The 18,975-nt window shown below is 37.6% G+C and overlaps 1 protein-coding gene across 1 annotated transcript in view; it reads left to right on the top strand.

Moving 5' to 3' along the window:
• The window catches only part of LRP2 (LDL receptor related protein 2), a 180,528-nt gene that overhangs the window by 28,155 nt on the left and 133,398 nt on the right, over positions 1-18,975 (top strand). Inside the window, exons 2-4 of the mRNA XM_072961113.1 lie at positions 7,030-7,137; positions 8,973-9,095; positions 12,749-12,865. Of these exons, the coding sequence (XP_072817214.1) occupies positions 7,030-7,137; positions 8,973-9,095; positions 12,749-12,865 (348 nt within the window). The remainder of the gene's footprint in view (positions 1-7,029; positions 7,138-8,972; positions 9,096-12,748; positions 12,866-18,975) is intronic.

Raw genomic sequence — 18,975 nt, 5'->3', positions numbered from 1 at the left:
GTGGGAGGCAGTGGGATTGCCAGTTAAGAAATTTTATTATCTTTAGAAGGGAAGAATTTATTATAAGGGTTTTCTTAGATGATCTCTTTCATGTGGGTTAAGACGTTTTGAGCTCCGAATGTCCAAGCCGCTTAGAGGTTCTAAGTTGTTCTCAATTAGGGGTGGTACTGCCACTCTCAAGGGGTGATTGGACATGCATGGGGTTATCTTTCATTGTCACAGTGATGGGGAATGGGCACTACTGGCATTCCACGTGAGGGCCAGGGACGCTAGACATCCTGCTTTGCCCAGGGCAGTGGAATAATTGTCCCACCCTACATGCCAATCACACCCTCTCCAGAAGCCCTGAGAGGTGTGGTTTTGTTTATAATGCTCTGCAGTGCTGATTGACAGTCTGGTTGGAGAGATAGGTGGTACTCAGTGAAAAAGAAGTGGCGTGTAGGAGACCAGGGGAAAAGGCAGGTAGCTAGTGTTTAAACAAAACTGGAGAGGAATAGCTCAGGTAGGAAGAGAGGAAAGTCACCGTCCCACTTTTCAGAACTGAGAGGCTTCTCTGATAGTGCAGCACATATTATTCTACTGTCTTTTGATCACTGAAAGGGCTCTTTAAAAAACTATTAAGCAAATACTTCAGCAGTCTTTGAGATCATCTATCTCAGGGTCCGGCTGAATTCTACATGCTGGATGCTCAGGTGTATTCATTCAGCTTGGAGAGGACAGGACACTAGGATGCCCTCGGGGGCACCTGTGGAAACTGTTGACTGTCTGCCATGCTGAGCTGCTGTGGATCAGGCCAGGAGCAGCTGGAGGGGCTGCAGAAGGAGCCCTGCCCCTGCCAGCAGCTTCTTGGTGAACCACTCACCTTTCTGCTCCCTGAACTCACGCTCTGGGCAAGGTTTTGAGGAGCCCAAGGCCTTCTCACGGCCAAAGTCTGTATCCTTGTTCGGATGTGCATTTATCCAGAGCATCTGCCTTTCATTTTAATATTGTTGCTGGCACGAGAGATTTCTAAGCTCTCACTCTCAACCCATTTGATCTTGTCACTTGGTTCTTGGCATTCAAGGCCCTTTCTTCTCCATCTCCCCAGCTTGGCTGACCCTCATTTTAGAAGAGTCTCCCTGACTTGGACCATGGAGACCCTCTCCTTAGGCCCTCACCCATGCTGGGCCTCTCTCAAGTTGTTTGGGCCTGGTCCCTCCTTCACCCACCCAAGTCCTGCTCTTCCACACAGGCCCAGTGCAGTCTCACTCTCCTTCACAAAGCCTTCTCGCATCACACCAGCTTGTGGGATTAATTTTTTTCTCCCTGAGAACAGTTGGTTCTTACTGTCTTTGCTGCTTATTTGGAACAAAAGCACCTACTGTCACGTGGCACAGTGTTGGAGTCATACTTCCCACTCCTCCACTTACCAGTTGTGAGATTTGGTCAAGCCTCAGTCTTCTTATCTATGAAATGGGGCTATTAATACTGTCTCACAAGATTGCTGGGAGGATAAGTGAACTAATCTATGGGAAACACTTAAAATACTGCCAACACTTAATATATGCTGGGTGAGTGAAAGCTGTCATCTACTTTGTGGGAAGTGGGATAAGGAAAAGAGCCTGGGCTCTGGAATCACACAGGTCCTGGGTCTGAGTCAGACTTGGACATTTTCTACATCTGTTGGAATTTGATTAATGACCCTGAGGTTCAAGTTTCCTTTCTAGTAAATAAATACAAAGCTCACTTCATTTATTTCTAAGAGGATCCAACGGCTGTGTATAAAGCTTTTTATATCATCCAGCATGTAGTAGGCACTCAGCAAATAACAGCTATTATTGTTACATGCCTATTTAATTTATAATGTATAAATAATCTTTGTCCCCAATAAGTTTGTAAGCTCTGAAAAAAGGATCATATCTTATTGTTCTTTGTTTCTTCCACAAATCCTAGAACAAAGTTTTGCTCATCGTGAGTATGATTTTTTTGTGTGTGTGGCTTTATTCAGTCTGACATCATATTCTTTCAGTCCTTTTTTTTTTAATGCACTTAAATGATATGTGTACACAATCACTAATGAACTGGCTTTGTGGGTCTTACCTCAAAGGCTTTGATTTCCCAAAATGTCCTCCTAATATTAATATTGCTTTACTCTATCAAAACATCAGGGCTCTGAAACAATAATTTGGAAAAAGCAGTCGACTCTGTTGTTTGGAAACGGGATTAAAAAAGAATAATTCTGGCCACCTATATGAAACCAGGCAGCTAAAATGATGCACAGAAAGAGTAGCAGGTTGGTTTGCTATGAGGGTCTTGTTTCAGTTCCATCAGCTGAGTTGGTGGCTGTTCCACCAGTTGAGATTAGGCAGGGCAGGGTCTCCAGACGATTTGTGACCCTTGGCTGTCCTGGCTGCAGTGTCAAGTTTGGGAATTAGCAAGTAACTCTAAATCTTCAAAAGGAGACTGACCTCATGGGTGTGGATAAAGTGTGAGAATTGCAGTGAACCATCACCCAGCTTATAAACATCATAAGTATGTCTGACAATGCCAAGGAAATGAAAACAAAGTACCAAAAAAATGAAATAAAAATGATGGGTGAATTAAGGAATTTGTTTCTTTGAGTTCAGTGAAGATAGGACTCTTAAAATGCCATGCAGTGTTACATGTTTTTTGAAAAAAGCACATGTACCTCCCCAGGTAGACCAAGTATCTGGAAAAACCAGCATGTGTTAAGAGGATCTAGCAGGAAAATAGGATTTGCCATAGAAATTACCTTACTCTGTTAACTTTGGACAATGTTCTATTGACTAGACTTGCCTTTTTCTTCTAAGAAGAGAATTCATGAGAGTTAAAAGAAACTCTTATAAGGAAAGGGTAACAGAATGAAAGATTAATATGACTCCATATTTTTCTTTCTTTTTGAAACTTTTAGATATTCCTCTTATTTCAAATTATTCCAGATTTTACTTTTTTTCCTACAGATTTAAGATAGTAAACGTCAATTAAAAGACTTATTGTTTGCCTTGGTGATTTTATGAATCTCTGATATGAAATGATCCCAAGAGACTGAATTTTACAAAGAGGAATCTTCATTACCTGCTGAATATGTGGCTACTTAACATGTGGGCCTAGCACTCTGCTAGAGGCTGTAAAGGGTACAGAAGTTATGTTAATTCAGTGCTGTTCCCCTCCTGGAAAAACAAGCAAGTCTTCCCTCTTCTAGGCATTATCTGTTACTCCAGTATCTTATCTTAACACATTTTTAGTCCAACACTTAAACCAGGAAGCTTGGGCTATGACTATTTATGAAGAAAGGATTACTCTTGTTTTTCTCCAGCTTGGGGCTCTATAACATTGAAAAACAAATTTATCTCTGTGTCTAACATAATTTTTCTTGAAGAGATTGAAACTTTTTTTTTAATTTCCCTGCATTGCTTTTGATTGTTGCAAATTTTCCTAAGCCTACAAGTTTTTATTTGCAGCGTTTGTTGCCAAGTAGACTACTCTTCCCCAGTTGAATTGTAGGAGCATATTGTGTGGTTTGGATTCCAGACCTGTCCAATTAATGAATCTAGTTAATGTTGATAGAAACTTTGGAAAATGATCAAATTTTACATTCATTCTTGGGTTTGGTGAATATATATATGTGTCTCTGTGTGTGTGTGTGTGTATGTATATGTATGTATGTATATAAATTTTGTTTTTTTGGTTGAAAGAGAATACAGAGCAATGGTGGTCACTATAGTACAGACACAAGACCAGAACTGTCAGATCCAAATCCTTACTTTGCATGTATTTGCTGTGTGATCTTGGGCAAGTTACTGAACTGGTCTGTGCTTCAGTTTCTTTATTTGTAAAATGTTCATAATAATGGCATCTATCTTATAGAGTTGTTATAAAGATTTAAGTGAATTAAAGTTTGCAAAATGCTTAGAATGGTGCATGCCATTTAAGTGCCACACAAGTGTTTTTTTTTTTTTTTCCATCTTTGCACTATCCGCTTTGATTTTTGAAAGCTACCCCAGGGAAGGTAGGGCGTCCCTTTGGTTCTAATGGTTCCTTGTCAATGGCTGCCTGGTTCTTAACAAAAGGTTTTTATTTCAGTGTGGATTATGATGTTTTCCTCTTTGGTTTTGAATAAAGGGAAAACATTCTAAAGGTTTGAAAGTTATTGTTTGCAAAATTACCTCTTAGTTAAAAATGATTGAATGTGAATGTTAAGAGACCATTTGTTGGAAAAAGTGTTAAATTTTGTCCTATTTAGATTTTTTTTTCTTTCATAAACTGTTTGGCTCCAGATTGAAATCCCTCACCCCACCTCCACCCTCTCTGGATTTCAAATTATTAAACAATAAAGTGTAGATAATATGTAGTAACCTTTGGAGGGGTTGTGAGTAAAGGCTACTTATTTAAAACAAAACACTCAGAAAATAAAGTACATACAAACTAATTGAAATCAGGGGCACCTGTAATTATTATCAAACTTGATCTAGACCTTTACTAGCAGTTTGTTTTTAAACAGCATATATTCTCTTTATAGTAGAATGAATGGCAGTGTTCTGACACCAGTGGACCATTTGGTTGATTGCTAGGGTGCCACCCAGCAATGATAGAGTATCTATTTGTTTTTTCTGGAGAGATATTTCCAAGCAATAGTCATTTGGGAGTTATAACAGGCATAGAAGCTAATATTGAAAAGATGGATTTGATGAATGAATTATCATGGATCTATTGATAAATTGTGTAAATTGGGTTTGATATATTACTATAGATAATTGAGTATTCGGGAGACCAAATGTGAAAAATACTAACTAGAAAGAGTTACTTAATTGTGTGTGTTTAATTTTGTGTGTGTGTGATTTTAAATAATTGACTTCGAAGTGCTTAAAAAATTACTTTTGGGTGTTTATTTTGTGTTCTTTTCATGATGTGCTTAACTTCATGCTTTAGCAAAAACAAAAAACCTCAATCTTTGACTTGTAATAAAAGTTGCTTAAGAAACAGCATGAATTATTTCTGTATTTAAAAACAGGCAGTTTATTATTCTGAGAATTTTCTTCAGTGTACTCAGTTTCTAAATGTATGCTTTTTCCAGCAATAGGAAACTCTTTGTAAGTAGATTGACCTTTAGATTGTTATACGTTTTCAACCAGAAATTGAGGGAAACAAATGTATTGAATTTACAAATGTATTATGTTGGGCTACTAACAATAGACCTAATTGATAAAAGTGATTTAATATATGTTGTGTTAATAGCTAAACCTCCAAAGCCCCTAATCTCTCATGGAAATATTGCTTTGTAGAACAAAATCCAATGAGAAGTTCTGAGATTCCAGAGTGAATTTGTACATTCCTCAGGGGCATTTTTGCAAGGGAGGTTGTTGTGTTTTAAAGGTAGTTGATAAGAGACCTGCACCACCAACCCCAGACCTGCACCACCAACCACCATCATGCATTAGTCTATAGAAGGTATTTGGGTGTACGTATTCCTGTACCACTCGGTACCACCATTTAGCCAAAGAAAGTTTCTGACCATTTGCAGCATACATTATAAATCAGGATGTCACTAACAGACAATCAGATTTGAACATTCCATGAACAAAGTAGCCTATATCCCCTAGGAATAGATCACTTAACTGTGTTTATGTCATGCTGTTGATATGCCTGCATTTACACAAGACAGGATAGCACATTGTTTATTTATTTTAGGAGTAGGTAATTGATCTGTATATTTATGTGATTTTAGGTTAATTAGTCAAACATTGACATGGGTAGTTTAGCATGATTGCTTAAATACCTGGGGAAAATAAAATTATTCTTCCAACCCCTAAATTACTCCTCTACCACCATGGATTTGTGAAAGAATAATTTTGGGTCTTCTCCAAGTTGGGCTGGTATTGGCTGCTGCCTTGAAAAAGTTTCCTACTTGGCACATAATACATGAGGAAGTCGCTGGTCAGACATTTGGGGAAACTCAGAGGATCTCCAAATGCCAAATTAGGAAGAGAACTAGAAAGACTGCAGGATATACTGGATGAATTAAGTGACCTTGTTTAAGTTATATTCTCTTTTTGTGTATCACTGTGGGGTATCACTGCCACTTGGAAATGTGGCAACTTTGGTGCGAAGTTTGTGCAGTTTGATTGGCTGCAGAGATTTTTTGTTTTTTGGCCTTAAAAAAATTTTTTTTTGGCAGAGGAGAGCTTACAGACCTGGTATCTTACAAGTAAGTTACAAACAAACAGCCAAAATACTGATCTGTGTCTAAGAATGAAAGACCATAAATTGCTGTATGTGATTTAGCAATAAAAAAGTGCTTTGAAAAACTATAGTGGGGAGCAGTGAAAAAAGCACAGTCACCCAAATGAAAAGTTACTCATGATGTTATCAATCAGAGATAACCACCCTTAACATTCTGGTCTTTTCTGTGCTTTTTTTCTGTTATTTATAACTCTGTTACAGGTAAAATTTGGCATCCTTGTCTTTGTTACATTATATTACAAATATTTTTCCAAATCATTTAGAAGCTATTTCAATGAGTTCCTAGTATGCCTATATAAATATATGTATATATCTACAGACAGAAAGATCTATCTATTGATATAAGGTTTAATCATTTCATGTTTTTGGACATTTAGGAGGTTTGCAGTTTCCTTTATTGCAAGTAGTGTTGTGCTAAAAATCTCCACACTTAGATCTTTGTTTAATTCTCTGGTTAGTTCCTTTAGGGGAAAAAAATGCCTAGAAGTAAAAGTATTAAGTTAAAGAATAAACACTTTCAAAAAGCAGAATACCTGTTGTCACATTGCTTTCCAGATTGGTTACATCAAGGTGCACTCTCGTCAGCTGTGTATGCAAATGACCTTATTCCAGCAGACGTGAAACAGAATATAATCCTAAAAATGTTTTCCTAGTTGTATAAGTAATTTACATTCTTTGATTAAAAATTAGTTGAATAATTTTTTATTTTCACTGAAAATTTGTTTCTTTGGTGAAATATCTGTGTGGGTAAGTTTCTAAACCAGTTTTCTGTTGCTTGTGTGATTACAGAATGTCACAGTGATGAGTTTCGGTGCGGCCAGGGTCATTGTATCGATGCATCCTGGAGGTGCGATGGAGTCAGAGACTGCATGGATGGCACGGATGAAATTGGCTGCCGTAAGTGGAGAGGGGCCAGGTTCAGCTCTGTTCTGAGTCACAGAGGAGCTTCATGGTGATTTCAGCTGTAACAGAGAGAAAGAGTTGTGCCTTTAGTGACAGATTGGATGAGCTCCAATCTTTTGAGATAGAGAACGGATGGCATTAATAATTGTTTTAGTCCCTTTTGTGCATGACCCTGGTATGGAACCAACTTTCTAAGCTGTTTTCTGAAGCCTATAGGTGATTATTTCAGATGGTTCAGTCTGGAAATTTTGTGCACCAACAGGAGCAAAAAAATTATGTTGTCTAAACTACTATGATTTGTAATTCAAGAAATAGTCTGTTTTTATACAAAAGATATAGTGTAACTTGTGTGAATTACTGTAAAGAGATCACAAGTGGCTAGTGTGGTTTATGATTATTTTAAAAATAACAGTTAAAAATACGAAAATATTGTATACCCCAAATTTAACTTCTTAATTTATAGCTAATTATAAAATCACTTTCCCATATTCCTTTGTTTAGTGATCTCAGCAGAATTCCCAGGTAGGTCTCAGATTAGGAAACTGAGGCATAGAGAAGCTAAATCATTTATGCACAAATCCCAAGCCTTCCGTTCATCGCTCTCCTACCTTGCCATACTCCATCAATCACACTGCTGCAATTCCGTTCATTCTGATAGGTGAACAGATAAGGGTTCCTACGGCACAGCAGAGAATACTTCGGTGTATTGTCTGGACGACGATGCATTTGAAAATGGGAGAAGTGTGGGTAGTAAGTCCTAGAAGTGCTTCTCAAACTCTCAGGCACAAATGGATCTCCTGCGGAGCGTGTTAAAGTACAGGCTTTAATTCCATCTGTTTGAGGTGGGACCCGAGTCTCTGCATTTCTACAAGCTCCCAGGTGATGCTGATGCTGCCAGCCTGGAAGCCACACTTTGAGCAAAGGAGTAGCTCTATTATAGAGTAAAGATCATGTGCTCTCTGTTTGCGTCCTCTGAGCTTACTGAGCTCATTTAACTTTATTTTATGGTGGGGAGAGGTAATTAGGTTTGTTTATTTACTTATTCTTAGAGGAAGTACTGGGTATTGAACCCAGGACCTCATGCGTGCACTCTACCACTTGAGTTATACCCTCCCCCTTACTGAGTTTACTTTAGGTTAAACACTAGGAGCAGAAAGTCAAGAACAGTGTATTCTGAGATAAAGGACTAAATGAACAGTTATACCAACAATTTGTCAATGTCCCATAACAATGATAAAAACAATACCAGTGACAAAAGAAATAGCAACTAATTTATGTAGCACTTTCATGTACATTATTCTACTTATATTTTATAGCGAACCATGAGAAAAGTATAGTCCCCATTTATGCACACTGAGACTCAAAGAACCTGCTGAAGATTTTAAAGCAAGTAAATTGTGGAAATAATAATTTGATTTTGGGTCTTATTTTCCAAATCTCATGGATTTCCCAATTTAGCGTGATGCTTCACTATTCATTATTACAAAACATTACAAATAATTTAATAACTATCAACTCATGGTTGATTTTGTTTAAATTAAAATTTTAATTTAATCTTTTGTCATAGCTTTGTATGTATATGTGTTTGGGCTGTTCATTTTATTCTCTGTATTTCTGTATTGCTTTGGACCATCATTTTCTTGTGATCCCACTGCTGAGATTACTTGGCAGTGAACACTGATTGAAGTCCACAGGCTCTAAGGTTTTTCACGTTCACCCTCAAATATATTGAGCAGGAGTTGACATACTTCTTTTGAAATAAGCGTTGCTTTTTGGTGTAATAAGGTGGAAGGTTGACGTAATGAGTTTTTTTCCCTGTTTTTTTGTAGCTCGCTCTACTTGCCTTTCCACCCAGTTCCAGTGTCAGAGTGGAGGACTGTGCATCCCTCTCTCTTGGGTGTGTGACGATGAGGAGGACTGTCAGGATGGCTCAGATGAACAGCAGCACTGCCGTAAGTGCTTGTAGAGGGAGCCTGTTTTAGACCTTTGGACACTTTAAATTCCAAACTGTTACAAATACAGAACACAATGGAATGATTGTGTTTATACATGATGAGTGGGGCCTTAAAGGACAAGGGAACCCATGCCAGCCATTTCACTCAGGGGTTGGATAATCTTGAAAGCGTGAGTGTGATGAAGAATTATACATACATCCCAGTGATTTGGAAATGGATAGATTCCCAGTATTTAATTCAGGTTGTGTTACACTTAAGAAGGAAATAAAACATTTATTGGTATCTATCTGTGGGGTCTTCATTTCTGTGGTTGGCCATTTACTCCTGCAGCACACTCTGCACTCAAACCTTCCACCTCTTCTGTCCCAGAATTAAACCCTCTTTTTGATTGAGTGGAAGTGGAGGTCCTTTGGAGGCACCATTGGAGGTTGCTCCAGTGATTGCTGCTACAGGATGAGCTGGGACAAAAAAATAAATAGGAGGAACAAAGAGGATGTTGACAACTGCTTATTCCCGGACATTGAGAGGGTTCAGGGCAATAACCTGGAAGAAACCCTTAAATTTGAATTCTTTTGGGATCAAACTGGAAAAGAGTGTTTTAATGGGCTTAAATAATTTTGGATGAGAGCGTAATCTTGGGTAAATATAAGATGGCAACACATGAGAAGTAAGTATATCATGAGTATCATTCCTTTGCTTTCTCTTAAGAATATTTGTATAATTTAAAATTCTTCTTGTATCATTGCGGATGTTTCTAGCTGCAAAGAATGAACAACACAACTCAAAAAGTTAAACAAAAAAGGAATTTATTATCTCACACAGGAAGCCTAAATGTAGGGTTGTTCCAGGATTGATTAATTCCTTGGATCAATAATATCATCCAGTTTTCTTCCACTGTTCTGCCCTACCATCTTTTAGCTTCTTGGCTTTTCATGATTGCGTGAAAGCTGCAGAAGTCCTGAATGTTATACTTCTCTTCTCTTCTCTTCTCTTCTCTTCTCTTCTCTTCTCTTCTCTTCTCTTCTCTTCTCTTTTCCTTTTTCTTTCTTTCTTCCTTTCTTTCTTTCTTCCTTCCTTCCTTCCTTCCTTTCTTTTCTTTTCTTTCTTTCTTTCTTTCTTTCTTTCTTTCTTTCTTCCTTCCTTTCTTCCTTTCTTTCTTTCTCTCTCTCTCTCTTCCTTCCTTCCTTCCTTTCTTTCTTCCTTTCTTCCTTTCTTTCTTTCTCTCTCTCTCTTCCTTCCTTCCTTCCTTCCTTCCTTCCTTCCTTCCTTCCTTCCTTCCTTCCTTCCTTCCTTCCTTTTTCTTTAATGGAGCTACTGGGGATTGAACCCAGGACTTCATGCAGGCTAAGCATACATCCTACCATTGAGCTAGACCCTCCCCACTAAAGTCCTGAATTTTACATTTCCATAGTTCAACTCTCAACATGTAGAAGAGAGAACATCAACATCTTTTCCATGTATTTTTTTTATAAGACAAAGAAAATAAAAAAACACAAACCAAAACAAAAACCTTTTAACGAGCCTAGGTTGAACTGAGATAGAAGTTGGAGGGAAGATACAAGGCTGTAATGAACCACCTCAGACTCTTGACCTCAGTGGTCTTCTGGAAGAGCCCAGCTCTGACCACTGTGTAGCATTCAACTTTGAATTTTCCCACATTCTGTTTCATCAAATGCACATCCCACAAATCATTGTCATCTGCATCACTCTGTGTTAGTTTTGAGATAGCCAAGATCCAGTTTGAATTTTCACATAGTCATTGTCCACAAAGATCAAAGAAGAAACAGATGTTTTGGATAGCTACTTCATGTGGGAACTTGTTTAGTTGCTAGGTGACTAGCAGTGGAGATGCCATGGGCTTCAGTAGGTTCTGGATGTATTTCTAAAAAATTGGAATTTAGTCCAGGAATTTTATGTCCAGCATTGAGTGTGAACTCTTTCAGTCGGGCCACTGGATGCCTCTTTTGAGGAAGAGAACGGAAATTCTCAAAATATTCATGAGTTTGACTTTGGTGTAGACATAAAATGAAGACTGTATAATTAAATAGTTAGGGCTTGTCAGCATTGGTCATGAGGTCTGCCATCACAAAGGGGTGGTGATCCTTGTGACAAAGTGGTGAAGGGGAAACCAGCAAACTATGGAGGGCTGGGGAGTGTGGTAGTGGTGACAAATGGTGGTCTTGAGGAAGGCATGGACAGGAGCTAATCTGGGCCGGAAGGAGCTTGGCATATCTAAATCAGGTCCAGTTATGCATCAGGATTTGAGGTGGAGTGGCGAAAGGGGATGCCCAGGTCTGAAAGTGGGAGGTGGTGTATAGTAGTTCAGAAGTACTGAAAGAAGGAAGAAAAAGGAGCAGGCATAGTAGGGCGCAGGAAGAAATCCTTGCTCCTAGGAAATCTGTCTGAGCTATTCTGTTCTCTGGCTGGCCTCTCCAAGGGCCTCCAGGAAAGGGGTGACCTGCAGAGTGTGGAGTGGGTACTCAGTGCTAGATTGTGACTCTCTGGAGAGCAATGACTATGCTTGCTTCAGCTTGCATCCCTAAGGCTTGGTATTCAGTCTGGCAAATAGGAGGTTCTTGATAAATGGCTACTGAATGAATGATGGGCTATTTCTCTTTTGACTAGATATGCCATTTTAGTTCCATGTTTCCTTGCTTCCCACACAGAGTAGGAAGAAGGCTGAGCTGGAGATTGTGATGCAATGTGTGGTGGATGACGCCTTGCTAATGATACCGTATAGATGGCATGGGAACTACTGGGGCAACTGCCTGGGGAGACTGGAGATAACTATATAGCAGTAACTGATAAACTGTGTTTCATACTATTTTAAATGAGTGTGGATTCATAACTCTTGCATTTTAAACTTTATGTTACTAATTTTTTATCATATCACGTTTGCCCCAAATACTTTTCTTTGTATGTGGACAATTAAAAAGTCTTATCATAATTCCTGCCTCAGACTCACAGAATAGAATCCACATGATGTTTGGAGCATCAATTCATTTGATTTTATCTATTTTATCCAGAGGCAAATTTGATAAACTACAGATGCTCTGTTTTCATCTACCCTAATCAACTTAGGATAAAGTCAAGCTAGCTTAAATTTCTGTTTATGAAATTGATACATGTTCAACATAGAAAGCTTATGTAGTAGAGAAAACTTTAAAGAAAAAAAATAAAATCACCCATGTTCCTAATACTCAGAAATAACCATTGTTTACTCTTTGGCATATTTCCTTCCTGTTTAAACAAGCATTTTGATGAGAGTGACCTTACTGATCCTTGAATAATACCTATACCTGCAAAATTCTTACTTCATTCATCCTCTTTGCTGTATAGGTTTTCAGTCTATATTGTATTCTCAATGTATGTCGATAATATAATTGTCTACACTAATAAGCTTGAGTGTTGATACAGTTCTGTGGGCATTTTGATAGTATTCTGATAATGACACCTTTGCTTTCACATTGTAAGGTGTCTACTTTAGGGTAGCTGGATACCCTACATTGTGACCCTATGAACTTTATGTTCAATATATGGTCTACTTTGCTTGCAAATTTCCTCATTCAAGTTTGTTAATGTTACTGTCATGTTTGTTAAGTAGTCTGTGTTTTTCAGTAATTATAAAGTAATATTTTTTCCCTTCACAGCTGGGAGAACCTGCTTAAGCCGTCAGTTTACCTGCTCCAATGGTGAATGTATCCCCGAGGAATACAGATGCGACCATGCCGTAGACTGCGTTGATGGAACTGATGAGAAAAACTGCCGTGAGTCCCTTTCAGTCTTTGCACTGTATTTGATTTCACCTTTGTCCCTTCAGCATTTTAATCAATTTGTTGATGGACAGAAATGCCTACAATATGCCTCTTGTTATTAAAATCTCTTGGCAGATTCTTTTGTGGATTAGAGGTGATGTTCTGATAGAAGTTTATTTTTAGCAAGACATTCTCAGTGTATCCTGCCTTAGCACATCAACTTTCTGTATGTTTCGAAGTAAGAAACTTTTAACATTAACATAGAATCGGAGAAAGTCATTGAGTACAGAATCCAGTTAGGTCAATGTTAACTTTTATTACATTATCATGATAAGTTTCTAGGTAAAATGTCTCAGTTCTTCTGCTCTTATGGACTTGATATTTTCCAGATTACCTTTGGAAATGTGTTACGTTTTGCAAATGGCTTTCTCTGTGATGGAAGAATATTCTGTCAATTTGTAACTGAAAACCACAAGATGAAGCATTACAAATCACTGCATTCTACATATAATGTCTAAATATTATTGTAACCAAAATAAGAGAGTGCAATCATAGTGCATGGTCTACTTCTTACAAATGAATAAAGAGTAATCTGTCTCTCTTGAGGTTTGTATAGAATTGTTAGAATAGGAGAATATAGTGATTATTCTACTGTGTCAGTCTGGCTCTACCTTTAGTCTCAGATATACCCAGTTTCTCTTAAAAGTCCTTCTAAGTCTATCTTTTATGAATTTATTCAGAGCGTCCTTGAGTTTTTATACATTTTCCCCTGGCTTTCCTTCTGGTATACTGCATTTCATAAGCTTATTATGAGCTGAGTAAAAGTACTGTTTTCTTTAGCTCTAAAATTTATGTTTCAAACTTCAAGGAGTTATTTTAATATTCTAGGATTCCGATAATCAGTGGATAGATTTTGTGTACCTTATAAACCTTGAACATAAACTTCTTGGTTACTATGTTTTCAACTAAAAATTTAAGTTTTATTGTATTCTCATGGGACAACTCTTTATTGTCCCATCATTCTGATATGATTTTAGTTCTCTGGACTGTCCCTAAATTCCTTTGGTATATTGTATGCTTCTTAATGAAAGAACCATATTCTGTAATATATTGCTACACTTCCCAGTGTGGTGCCATGCCTTGGGTGGGAGCTAACATAAACTGGTTATGAGCAAATTGTTCCTATTCACTGTACTGTTCAAAGTGTACTGTTAATGGAAGAAGTACTTGTATATGTAAAAAGGAAGGACTGAGGCTCAAACGGGTGCAGATTCATGCTGTAGCCACATCAACACACTGTACATTAAAACAAAACAAAAAAGACAAAACACTTCTCTAATGCTTTCTTCCATTCTACGTTATTTTCCTTTGAGAGGAGTCTGTGCTATTTGTTTTTATGTCTCCATTTCTTAGCAGAGTTTCTGGTGTAGTTCTGTTCTGATATAATTTCCAACTTATGTATTCCTTTTGAGAGAGACTATGTTGCCTCTAATTTGGGTCTTCTTTCAGTTTGGAAGATTTGCAGACAATTTAGGCTTAATACCAGCAATTTTAGAGATGGGAGTGTGTTTCTAGAGGACAGAAATAGCAAGTCCAGAGTCCAGGACTCTCCTTTGAGTACTTTGTAGAGCAAACAATAAATTCTTTCTTATGGCAAATAAAGAAAATATTTTTGGTTAATAGTAGAGACAAATCATATTATATTTTGCAGTATTGTGTAAACTTCAAAGTGTTATGTAAATTCCAGTGGTTATTCTTATTAGGCCCCTCAATGGGGAAAACAGGACCAGTATTATTACCCCACCTTATGAATGTAGTACCTGAACCAGCAAAGGGCAGAGTGGCTTGTTCAAGGTTATACAGTGAGTGGCAGAGCTACAGCTCGGCTCGTCTTCTGGTTCCAAGGCTGGTGAGTGATTGCACTTCATGAAGGACTTTATTTACAGAAGGAGGAAGTCCTACCCTGTGCAAGACAGAACCAGAAGTCTGTGCCACTAGCCAACAGTCTGTGTCTTTATCCCTTATTTACAAGTGGATAAAAATGAGTGCTTTATTACAAATGCAATGAGACTGCAGGAAATGCTATTTTAGGGAAAGTAAAAGGCAGCCAAAACAGACTGTTTGGATTTATTCCATGTGAACACCCTGGAGCCAAGTCTCAAGTCACCAATACAACTGCCTCATGACTTTGCTGATAGACCTTCTGGAAAAAAGCTGGCAGGGTATGAGCATTCAAGCAGCTCTTACAGAGAAGAATGAAGGAATGGAAGTGAGCTTTATAAAATATCTGGGCAGGAATTCTTAATCAAGATTTTGCTTGTTTTTTAAAGTACATACAAATAGTTGTTGAATCAGAGTTAAAACTCGTTGTTTCTGGAACCGTACAAGTCATGAATCTTCTAGGGCTCATGGCCCTCGAATCTCACACACGAAAGGAGGTTTTACAATGAGGTATTTCTTCCTGTTTCTCTCTACCTTGTTTATTTATTGTTATGTGTTATTTATGGAGAAGTATAAAAAAATTAACAAATCAGAGGAAATGAAAAAAGAATCTTCATACTTCCTTGTTAGTGCTTTGATCTCCCGGCCACAGCCAGATTCGTACAAGACGGAAATGAATGACCTGGATCAAAGTCTTTAGACAGTGCCAGTATAGTGGGGGCAGGATTGGCCTCATTTCGTTTTCTCTCTTTGTTTGGAGCTCTTGTGGGAAGTGGGAAAGGGGACTGTCATTCACAGGGCATCGATCATCATCTTATGCAATTTTCACATCAATACTAGAAGGCAGGCTTGATGACCGTCCCCACTTTACAGAGGTATTAAATGATATTAACCTGTGCCCATGCTCTCAGGATACTTTTCGTTAGTAAAAGAAGTTTACAAAGCATTTTTTTGCCTGTAGGTTACTTAGCTATTTTATTATTTAAAAAATATTGTTTAAAGCTTTTTATGATGGAAGGTTTTAAATGTAATCAAAATCAGAGTGAATTATTATTTAAGTCTTTGTACTCTTCACTTGGTTATATCAATCTACTCGCAGCTAATTTTGTCTTACCTGTATCTCTTTGTTCTTCTCCCCATGATTTTGAAGCAGTTCTCATATGTCATATAATTTTGTCTTTAAATAATTCAATACCTGTCTCTAAAACATAAGGACTGAAACATAGCAACAGTATCATGATCACACCTAAAAGTTGGTAACTGTCCTCTAAAGCAATCAGGTGTCTATCCAGTTTAAAAAATTCCCCAGTTGGTTTGTCATTTAGATAAAAATCCAAAGAAAATCTGTATGTTGTAGTTAGTTGCTGTCTTTTAATTTTGTAGGTTTGCCTTCCATTGCTGTTTTTTATACTTTGGAATTTATTTGTTGAAAAACCCAAGCCACTTGTCCTGGAGTTTCCCATAGTCTGGGTTTTGCTCACTGCATCCCCTGATGTCCTTTAACATGTTCTTCTGTCCCCGTATTTCCTGAAAATTGGTAGCTAGATCTAGAGTAAGGTTTTTAATTGTGGCATTAATGACATTTGGGTCCAAATAACTCTTTACTGTGGGACCTGTCTTGTGCCTTGTAGAATGGCCATCAGTATCCCTGGCCTCTGTCCACTAGAAGCCAGCAGCACCTCCCAGGTGTGACAACCAAAACTGTCTCCATATACTGTCAAATGTCTTCTGGGAGTGAAATTCCCCCTTCTCTGCTCCAGTTGAGAGTAACACTAGTCTAGAGGCTTGAACAGTTGCAAGAATGTGTGTGTGTAAGGGCAACAACACTTTGTTTATAAAGGTATGTATTTCCATCAGGACGCACATGATGTCTCTCTCTTTGTGATGGTAGCAGCCATTGATGGTCATCGCTGAGATCCATTAAGCCATAGAGTTACTTAGCTATTTTAAATGTCACTTCAGATATATAGTAGCTGTTTATTAGTTGTTTTAAATTAGAATGTTCCCACATGATGAAGGATTAAGTGAGGCTTGGCCAGAAATCATTTTCATGAGGCATGCGTGACACTTTATTCTCTTGTTTCTGCAGTCATGATGCCTAGGAAAATTGCTTGTGGACAAGCTTAGAATTGGCTTATAAATATGACTTTTATTTTTCTATTTCTTAGAAATAAGGAAATAGACTCATGGACAGAGAATGCGGACTTGTGGTTGCCAGGGGGGCAGGGGGTGGGAAGGGATAGACTGGGATTTCAAAATTGTAGAATAGATAAACAAAATTACACTGTATAGCACAGGGAAATATACACAAAATGTTATGATAAATCACAGAGAAAAAATGTGACAATGAGTGTGTATGTGTCCATGAATGACTGAAAAATTGTGCTGAACACTGGAATTTGACACAACATTGTAAAATGATTATAAATCAATAAAAAATGTTAAAAAAAAAAGAAATAAGGTTATCTATAGGAACAGATCTTCTAGGTGCTGGAAACCACTTAAATCTGGTAATGGATGTTGGAAAACTGCAAAGAACTTAATTGTTTATAGTCCTGCCTGTTAGATCAGGCCCCTGTGTTACAGTTCTTACCCATTCAAGCTTCTAAGATCAAGATCTTGAGTTCCTAGGATAAAACATCTTGTGTCTGTTCCATGCACTCCTTGTATAGAACAAAGAATGGTGTGTAAGTGTCTGCTTACACAGAAGAGAGGGAAGAGAATGGGTGAGATGGTAAGGCAGGCAAGGATATTAAGGTCTCAGTAAAAAAATTATCTTTGAAATAAATTGCTTCTTATTGTGTTTTTGTCTGCTGTGTTCCTATATACATAAGGAATTTTTGGTTATTCTACTGTTTGAGAACTTTCTGAATATATATATGTGTGTGTGTGTGTGTACACACACAGATACATATGTAGCTGTGAAATAGGTAAAAGTTCATTTTACTCTTCAATCTGGCCATCTATAAAGTGGCCCCTGCTATTAAACAGCTTGCCAATTATTATTTTTTTAAGGAACAGAGATTTGAAACTGCCATCCATTTTACTTTTAATGGGATTAGCACCAAGGAAAACCCACTCGCTCAGAGTCTAAGATAAACATCAGAACAATGCAGCAATTATGGGTCATTCAATTAATATATTGCACTGACTTTCAGTTGCTCAAAAATAGTACATTTTTTCCCTTAAAGTTAAGTAAACAGATTATTTCATTTTTATCAAGTACCATATTAGAATGCTTTTTGTGTAAAACTATTGCTAATTATCATTGGTTTGTGGTACTTCTCTTTTGTTACTTAGGAATGCCAAAGAAAGGGTCAAATCCCTGTTACAATGAAGGCTTTCTTGCTGGTAATCAGCAGCATTTGGTCTGCCTGCAACTGGGGCTGCTTTGTCTCCAAAGTTTTATTTCTATTGACTTTCTGTTCTTTAGAATTTTTTTTATATATCTAACTTTATATATCTTAACTGCTGAAACTCCAACCAGGGGCATGATTGGGAGGCATTGAAAAGGAGGGATAAAGTCACTCTGTGGATGGTGACAGCTGATGACGGACTTGTGCATCTAACTCAGTCCCACTGAGCCTTGCTCTTACTACTCTCTTTGCTCGAGGTGAGAAGGACAAAGCAGAGAGACTGACCTCATCTTGCATATCATGTCACAGATGGACCTTTTTAGCATTTTTACATTTGAGATAAGATTCAGAGCCCTGAAACCTTGAAGAAAGAGAAATTTCTTAGTCTTCATATTACAAGCACATCATTCATACCCTAATATCCATCTCAGCTGTTGCCCAATTTCTCTGCTCTCTTTTACAACAGTTACTTAGAATTGTCTTTAACCACTCCATTTCCTCTCCTTTTTTTTTTTTTTTTGCTATATTATCTTTTTTTTTCATTGAAATGTAGTTGATTTACAATGTTGTGTTAGTTTCAGATGTAACAACAAGGTGATTCAGTTATGCATATACATATATATATTCTTGTCAGATTCTCTTCCATTATAGGTTATTATAAGATATTGAATATAGTTCCCTGTGCTATATAGTAGGACCCTGTTGTTTATCTATTTTATGTATAGTAATGTGTTATCTCTTAATCCCAAACTCTTAATTTAGCCCCTCCTCCTTCCCCTTAGGTAACCGTAAGTTTGTTTCCTATGTCTGTGAGACTATTTCTGT

This window comes from Vicugna pacos, chromosome 5 (genome assembly GCF_048564905.1).
Source record: "Vicugna pacos chromosome 5, VicPac4, whole genome shotgun sequence".
Taxonomy (NCBI): domain Eukaryota; kingdom Metazoa; phylum Chordata; class Mammalia; order Artiodactyla; family Camelidae; genus Vicugna; species Vicugna pacos.
Note: the sequence above shows the minus strand (reverse complement) of the source record. Positions and strands in the feature narration are given on the sequence as shown.